This window comes from Triticum urartu, chromosome 3A, assembly GCF_056163025.1.
Source record: "Triticum urartu cultivar PI428250 chromosome 3A, HENAU_Tu73, whole genome shotgun sequence".
Taxonomy (NCBI): domain Eukaryota; kingdom Viridiplantae; phylum Streptophyta; class Magnoliopsida; order Poales; family Poaceae; genus Triticum; species Triticum urartu.
In genome coordinates, this window is record NC_141875.1 from 661,240,654 (window position 1) to 661,249,375 (window position 8,722).

The 8,722-nt window shown below is 43.7% G+C and overlaps 1 protein-coding gene across 1 annotated transcript; it reads left to right on the top strand.

Annotated features, from left to right (window-relative positions):
- The first annotated feature begins 1,219 nt into the window (after positions 1–1,219).
- On the top strand, positions 1,220–3,296 carry LOC125549042 (uncharacterized). Its single transcript, XM_048712540.2, has 5 exons — positions 1,220–1,597; positions 2,305–2,353; positions 2,449–2,511; positions 2,621–2,685; positions 2,789–3,296. The coding sequence occupies exons 1-5, from the start codon at positions 1,220–1,222 to the stop codon at positions 2,879–2,881; spliced, it is 648 nt and encodes a 215-aa protein (XP_048568497.2). The 3' UTR covers positions 2,882–3,296.
- The last annotated feature ends 5,426 nt before the right edge of the window (positions 3,297–8,722 follow it).

Below are 8,722 nucleotides of genomic sequence, written 5' to 3' on the forward strand. Positions count from 1 at the left end.
TGCGGCGGGTCTTTTGTGACGACCGTTTGGCAGTTTGGACCTTAGGACTTTTTCGACCACGTTTTGTGCATTTCATACTCTTCTTTTGTACTTTTGTACCCCCTAGCTATTTACCATGGAGAACATTACATGTACTACAGTTAATGCATCCTGGGTTGTACTCCCTCTGTAAACGCTCTTATATTTCTTTACGGAGAAAATATTCAAGATTATAGAAATTTGCAAAAAAAAAGGAAGTACAAAATTAAAATCACTCGTGCCTCGTTGGGTACATGTCACTCCTACTTGTGGTTACAGGATGCCCCAAAATGCCATAGCAGATCTTTTGGCTGCTGACTGTAACTCTGCTATTTGAGTAATGAAGTTCTTATATTGTACCAATTTTTTTGTTGTTAGCACTTATGTAATTTGGATATATTTGGAATTGAGCCAACACCCGCCGAACCAAACCGAACCAAATAATCGGCGTTGATCGTGTGGTGTGTGTCCATTTGGAATGGGAGCCAAAAAATTTGGCTTGCCTAGGCTTGATCTGCGGTGGCAGTTCAATTTTACACCAATTCCTCGGCAAGAAGATGGCCACCAAAACGTCAGCCAATTAATTGGCGTGCCAAAGATTTGGCGTGACTGGTGGAGACCGAATCTAAACAGGCCTTCTAACTTTGCATAATATTGCAATGTCTAAATCGTATAAAATAATTACCTGACAATTATACGTAATCTTCATGGAGACCATTCACTCTTTTAAAATGACAACCTCGGCGACATAATGTGACAACTAATGGGGACCAAAGAAACTATTGTCAAAATGTATCAATATAAGGTCTTGTTTTGAAGCCCTCGTCGAGGCAAATTCATCGGTGAAGACGGATCGCAAATCGTATTAATACTTTGTGAGATAAATCATTTAAAAAGGATTTGAAATTAATATGTTGACATCAGAATGTTGTGTGAGGTTCCTCCATGCATGCATGTGCTCTTTATATAGGCAAGATCTCATTGGCATTCGACAACATCCGAGTGCATGCATCCACACCTATGCAATGTGGATTTTACGATATTTGAAATTCTCGTTAATCTATTCCCCGGTCCAGATGGATGAAAACATGCACACATATGCACCAGGAATAACCACTAGGGCAACCGGCACCTCCGGGTGACCACACAAACGTTCGCAACCACCGGTGCCAGGCTTCTAGTGCTACTTGTATGCACCACCATGACCGGCTATCCACTCTCGACCTCTCTCTCATTGTCCCATACCAACGCACGCACACCATCAAGCGTTCTAGCCACCATGCAAGCGGTGAGGCCGTCGGCGAGGGAGGAGGCGGTGGAGCAACTGCATGCGCAGGCCATGGGGGAGTCGGAGGCGCAGGAGGTCAGGGAGGTGGTGAAGGCGGTGGAGGAGGAGGCGCCTGAGGAGAAGGAGGTGGCGGTGGTGGGAGAGCAGAAGGCCGCCCATGCCGAGGTGGAAGCCGATGAGATGGAGGTGGAGGCGGATATTGAGGCTGAGGCTGGGGTGTCGGCCAAGAAGAACCGGATCCAGGTGTCCACCAACAAGAAGCCGCTTTACTTCTACGTTAACCTCGCCAAGGTATGCCTTATCCAAATCAATTGATTTGGAACAAAACTAGGATAGTTCTTTTATACTTCCATGCAAAAATGAGTAATTTTTTATGGAACCTCGTCACGAGGCAGAGAGCTCCCACAATTGCATTATGAAGAGGAGAGTTGTTCTTATTAGTGAGAGAAATTGGATTCAAAACCCATACACATATCCTTTATGTAAGAAAAACCAAGCGAAAACCAAATACAAACACGAAATACAAAAAAACACTCGAGCTTGAGGATAGGATTAAGACGAACATACACATACTCCAAACATCACGGAACATCATGTGAGCCAGACACAAGAGCGCCAAGGCCCAAAACCTCCAGAGGCAACTCATGAGCAACCTTATTTGATTCACATTAACAACGGGTCGTGTTGCAATCACATGCTTATATTTTCGTAGTTTAGAAAATGGCCAATCAATGACCTTGCATACAATGGACAATATAATGAAATTGATTAATATCAGGCAACTGAATAATAGAATTAAGAATAGTAGAATGAAACTAATGATATCAATGAACACAAAACCTTGGTATCTTCCATTTTTTCTTTTACAATACATGGACAATAGGCCAAGGATATATTTTGCCAGTTTACTTCTTGGCATTGAAACTTCATGAATCTTTTGTTCTAAAGGGGTCGAATTAGCATGCTATTTCTCTCATTCGTAAAATTGCTGGTTGCAGAGGTACATGCAGAACTATGATGAGGTTGAACTCTCTGCTTTGGGGATGGGTACGAATGCTTACTAACCTTACCTTTTACTGCTTGATGTTTTCTTTAATCACTTCATTGTTGGCTATGTATTTCTAAGCCAATTTTTGTTCCAGCCATTGGCACTGTGGTGACTGTATCGGAGATCCTAAAGAACAATGGTTTGGCCACAGAAAAGAGTAAGCCACATAATTGTTGTATACGATCTAAATAATCAAACTTATCCTCATATAATGATAGTAAATTACACTTAAATTTGTCAATGATTTTGTTCCTCTCCCTCTCCAGAGATCCTGACATCAACAATTGGCACCAAAGATGAGTCGAAGGGGCGACTCGTCCGTAAAGCCAAGGCAAGATGCCTTGACATTACATGTCTCATGACTAGTGAAACTTCATTTGTGACATGAGTCCATGCATGAAACCTTCATTATCTATTGTTGTCATTTGTTTCAGATTGAGATCCTGCTGTGTAAATCAGAGAACTTCAATAGCATCATGTCCAACAAAAAATCACACAAGTCTGTTGACGATGAGATGAAGGTCTGATAATTGTTGAGAAGAGGTAGATACCACTATGCTTGAGATGGTGAGAGGCAGCACGAACGTTGATTCAGTAGTAATTAGGGTACCTTAGTCCTAGTTAAGGAGGGATGGATCATATCTTTGCGAGTGCATTCAAGTGATATGTGTCTTGTCTCCTCTTAATTGTTGCTCTAGTGTTCCAGCTCAAATCTGCAAAAATGCAACTCCTTACAACTAGTTGCATCCGTATGAGATGATGATGAAATGTACTTAGAATCCCGCCATAGGCTGGAGATAGTATTCTAAGAGCACCTTACTTTTCAGTGTGTTGTACCTTTTGTGCATGTAGCGAAGCATTTGGACATGCAAATCGGTACTATGATCAATAGTTGTAATGTTTTCAAAGCTGTACTTGCAAATGGTGGTTTGATGGTTTTTCCTTACTTATCTGAACTAGAAAAGGATGTTCCTCCAGTCCAAAAGCTTTTCGATTTATTTGTTTTTACGATCCACCATGCATTAATATTTTTAATGGATCATACTACATGCGACGCCACACCATGGTCTTACTTTGCAGTACATACTCTGTATATTCTCTCAAAGGAATGAGCTGCGAAAAGGTAAAAGGCAGTTGAGAAAAATTGCTAGCACCACATGCATCTAAATCAAGGCTAATGCATGCTCCCAACTACTCGCACATTGGATTCTAGCTATGCACGGCCAGTAAGTGCATGCATGCTCAATTATTAGCATCTCCATGAGTGCATTCTCCCATACTATCATGCTCCATATTAGTAGCACATAGAATTACAATCAATATGCCTCTTTGCCTTGTAATATTTGGAAAATGGGAGTACTAGGTTGGCTCTCCTATGCAGTTCATAGATTGTTTTAATGTAGTTACTGCATTTAACAAAGCAATTACTAAGTTATCTGATGAAGTTGGCAAATAGTCTTGATGCAGTTGTCGGGTTTTACGACTGTAGTTATCGGGTTTTTTTTATGTAGTCACCAAATTAGTTGTCTTAGATTTGTCTATATACGGATCTATCTAACACTACCGATTCAGGATGGAGGAAGTATGAAATAACCAACGTGATTCGGTTTTGTAAGCTTCCATCATTGATTTTTCACGCATGATTTTTTGTGTGTATGCTACTCTTTCATCAATGCATCAACTATTTTACTCAAAAGCTCGAAATATTGGATAAATGATGACATACATTGTACTTCAACATTCCCTTTTACATGTGGGTTGTAACTCTTTTTCGTGTCTGCTGGCTCTTGAACTCAAAAGTCCATATGTATGGATAAAATGTGAGGTATACTTGTACTTCAACACAAATATAGAAGAACGTTTAATTCATCCAAATACTTGCTACTTCATGTTTTTGAAGCGCTATTTCCATTAATTACCCCCTCCCTTCCTCCTTGTACCAGTTGGCGCATATCTCGTGGTCCCAAGGCTATAGCAAGGGTAATTTGGCCACAATATTGCCATCATCAAAAGTGATATGGGCTTGTGGAATCCTACAACAAACAAAACCAGATAAATCCCCAAGAAGAGATCTTTCTCAACTTAAAGTCCATATGGATCTTTATGGCGCAATCATGCGATGCAAAGGATACAAATACACATTTTTTTCACATATAATTTTCAATCATATGATCACAAATGATAGGCAAATCCGCTGTAGAGAATACAAGATGGTTGCATATACTAAAGGGGCATGTAGTTTCTGCTCCCGAGCTCAAATGTTCCCTCATGAACAGTGTAATTAAAAAAAGACTAAAAACATTCTAGAATTGTAATAGTTTGGCAATAAACATTGACGAATTGTGTACATACATACAAAATTTGGTGAATAGAAACATTCCAAAATGCTCTGATAAAAATATGTCGGTACTCCCAAAAAGACTAATTTTGAAAGCATTTTAGAGCAATGATTTTGTTTTTTTTTGTTTTTGCCTAGAGAATTAGGATTTTTTTCCCTTCATAAAAATTTGCAGGTATGCAGAAAAAATCAGCAATGTTTTTTCTAAAAAGAAAAATCAGTTTGTATATATTTTTACTATTGTTTATTGTCGGTTCATGAGGGAGCATTTGAGCTCGGGTGCGGAAGGACACTTTCGATACTAAAGGGAAAATTTTAATTACAGATCTGAATTCCGTTGTAATGTAAAATCCGTCAAGCCTGATGTCTGATGTCAAAAGAGGAACTATTGTTCATAGATGGATGCATTGTACTACTAGCTAGGAGCCATATATTACGAAATTATCAAACCAATGTCAACAGGGAGGCGGCCGGCTATTTAAAACTGAAAACGATAGTTTACGAGGGTACAGTACAGGGGCTGGGAGATGTTCTTCCATCGTCTAGAAAAAACCTTTAAAAGTAAAATAACAAGATAGCTCGCTTTCTTGTGTTAATTGTTCTGGTTGCTCGCCAATAATTAGGGTTTGACGTTTAGAGCCGATAGGTACAGGTACCTACAACCTGCGCCTTGTTTCAAACGGAAACTTTGGATCTGCCCGAGAGTTTAGAGCTTCACACGTCCGCCCGTTCTTCGAACACAAGCTTGGCCCGTGGCAAATCATCCACTAAAAATACTTGGATGTTTTGGGCTCTAAACGACTAGCATTTCCCGCCTGTATTTTCCAGGCCATGCAGGCACGTACTCCTACATACTTCCTCCGTTTCTAAATATTTGTTTTTTTAGAAATTTTAAATGGACTACCACATACGAATGTATATAGACATATTTTAGAGCGTAAATTTATTTATTTTGCTCCATATGTAGTCACTTATTGCAATATTTAGAAAGATACATATTTAGGAACGGAGGAAGTACGTACGGTTGCGATCGGATTTCAAAAGTAGATGGATGTAGATGCTACAATTGCTATGCTTTCATGGTCCTGTGGTTTGTCGTGAGGAGGGGTCCTAGTGGCCGCCGCCGTCGGCGTCGTCGGGTAGGGTACGAAGATGGCAGATCTCGGGGTGCGTACCGGCGATACCTTACCTGCTGCTGCTGGTGCTGGCGGTGGTGGCCCGTCTGCATGGATAAGCAGATGGAAAGCAACGTGACAAACAGTGCCCGTATGCATGCAGTCCGACCATGCCGCTGTCTACGGCTACAACCACAAAACATGCACGACAGGATCGTTCACTCACGCCGCTCGATGAAGGCTGTCAAAGTTTAAAGTGCTGTGTAATCTGGTCGCATGCATCGCGTGCGTGAGGCCATGGCCGACGTGTCCATCTGCACAGGGCTGGGCAGCTGGCAAAATATTGCTACTAAAATGTTTGGCCTTTGGCCTTGCTGACCGCTGACCAGTGACCATGTGCGTTGACCGCGTCACGCAAATATTCTTACATGGAGTGCCCAAAAAGGAGGCCGGGAACAAAAATTTACTACTCCTACTACCAACTAGCAGTGCCAGTGTTTTAAGCAAGTGCAACACTTGGTTTAGCTGCATTGAAGTGCTTAACAGCCCGACATTACGCACTAATTAATTGAAGCACAGCCGAGCCCGAAAGCGAGACGAGGCAACCGATCCATCCATCAATCAATCAGGCTAGCGAGCGGTGCCTGCCCTGCGTGCCCTGTAACACAAGGAAACAGTGAGCAAGACTGAGACAGGAACTGCATAGAAGCTGCAGCAGTGAGAGAAACCGACCGTTTCCTACGTACTCCACGTACGTACGTTCGTCCAAGTACGACTAATCACACCCTGAGAAAAAAGAGGTACGTACTACGACTGATCACAGCTCAAGGATTTGACGTGCCATCGCATCGTCGACCGACCGACCGATCGATCCATCCATCGCACGCGGTGACTTCTCATCTCATCAAGTCGCACGGGCCGTCGGGATCGTTTTTATTGGTGTACTTTCATGTGTGACATAGAGTTGAAACTGGGGGGTATGTGGATTAATGTCTATATGGGACGACAACGTCATTTTCCTTCCGCGTGGAAAATCTATATGAATATATGATTGTCTCTCGGCCAATACCGATGTTTTAAAAGAAGGAAAATTCTTCTTTTTATGTGGCAACCAAGCACCTCCACCGTTGTTGGAGGATGTCGTAGCCATATCCAGCCTTGCGGTGGAAGGTGGCAGCCGGGCTCGCGTTGTTTCCATGTTCTGATGGTTGCAAACACGGAGCCCGGGGGAGGGGATAGAAGAGGTAAAAGGTTAGAGGTCGCCAAATATCTAAATTTTGTGCTAACAATATAAGGTTTTTTTAGAAAAACAATTAGCATGGAGGGAGCCATGGCCCTGGCCCGGCCACCCTTGGCTCCGTCCCTGGATGGTTGGTCGATGATGATGGCATACAAGAAGGGGCAATGGCCTCGAGTGATTCGAAAATCCTAGACGCATGGATAGTTACGGGCATCTCACGTGTAGAAAGGTGTAGGATGCAACTCATTGTATTCTATGAAGTAGGTTACAATACATACACAGGATGTCTTGCGTGATAAGAAAACTAATCCTACCATATCTCTAGAAGTCAGCTATACAAGGCTAGAGAAGATAGGAATAGCAATACAAGATATGCCACGTTCAACACCCTCCCCCCCCCCCCCCCCCCCCGGCGCAGTCGAAGCATCGGCGTCGGCGATGCAAAGACTGGAGCGAAACTCCTGGAATGCAGCGGTTGGAAGCCCCTTTGTCATAATGTCGGCAAACTGTTGGGTGGTCGGTACATGAAGAACACGAAGCTAACCCAACTGTATCTTCTCGCGGACGAAGTGAACATTAAGTTGATCAATATGCTTGGTGCGCTTGTGCTGCACCGGATTGGCCGCGAGATAGGTGGCCGAAACATTATCACAAAAAACCACCGTAGCTTTCGGGATTGGAACCCGAAGTTCACCAAGTAGCTGACGGAGCCAACATGTCTCGGCAACAACATTGGCGACGGCACGGTACTCGGCCTCGGCACTCGAGCGGGAGACGGTGGACTGTCGCTTAGAGGACCAAGAGATGAGAGAGTCACCGAAGAAGACACCATATACCGACGTGGAGCGTCGAGTGTCAGGACAACCGGCCCAATCCGCGTCAGTGTAAGCAAGCAGCTCGGTGGAGGCGGAGGCGCGAAGACGAAGTCCAAAAGTTGGTGTGCCACGAATATACCGAAGAATGCGCTTGACCAGAGACCAGTGAACATCACGGGGCGAGTGCATATGCAAGCAAACTTGCTGCACCGCAAACTAAATGTCTGGTCTGGTGAGCATGATGTACTGAAGAGCACCAACAATACCGTGGTAGAGAGCGACATCAGTGGCAGACTGCCCAACAGTAGCAGAAAGCTTCGGCTTGGCCTTGGCAGGAGTGGCAGCAGGCTTGCAGTCGGTCATACCAGAACGATCCATGAGATCAAGAGCATACTGTCCTTGATGAAGAAAGAATCCGAAGGCATCACGTCGCACATTAATGCCGAGGAAGAAGTGCAATGCGCCCAAGTCCTTCAGCCGAAACTCAGAACCAAGATGACCGATGATGTCGCGAAGTAGATCCGCGCGAGAGGCGGTGATGACAATATCGTCAACATATAAGAGAAGCATGGCAACATGATCAGCTCGATGAAGCACAAATAGCGACGTGTCCGAGGTGGTGCTGCGAAAACCAAGAGCAATGAGGAATGCTGCAATGCATTAATACCAAAAACGAGGCGCCTGTTTCAGACCATATGGAGACCGTGAAAGCAAGCAGACATCATCAGACCGAGTGGGATCAACAAAACCAGTAGGCTGCTGACAGAGAACACGCTCGTGGAGATGACCATAAAGGAAAGCGTTGTTGATGTCAAGCTGATGAACAGGCCAATGACGAGATGCAGCGAGCTGAAGAACGA

Bases quoted from the DNA above. Each gene is read 5' to 3' on its own strand.
- LOC125549042 (XM_048712540.2), top strand. From the start codon at position 1,220: ATGACCGGCTATCCACTCTCGACCTCTCTCTCATTGTCCCATACCAAC. The intron at 2,354-2,448 runs GTACGAATGCTT...TTTTTGTTCCAG, and splicing joins ACTCTCTGCTTTGGGGATGG to CCATTGGCACTGTGGTGACT. The intron at 2,512-2,620 runs GTAAGCCACATA...CTCCCTCTCCAG, and splicing joins TGGTTTGGCCACAGAAAAGA to AGATCCTGACATCAACAATT.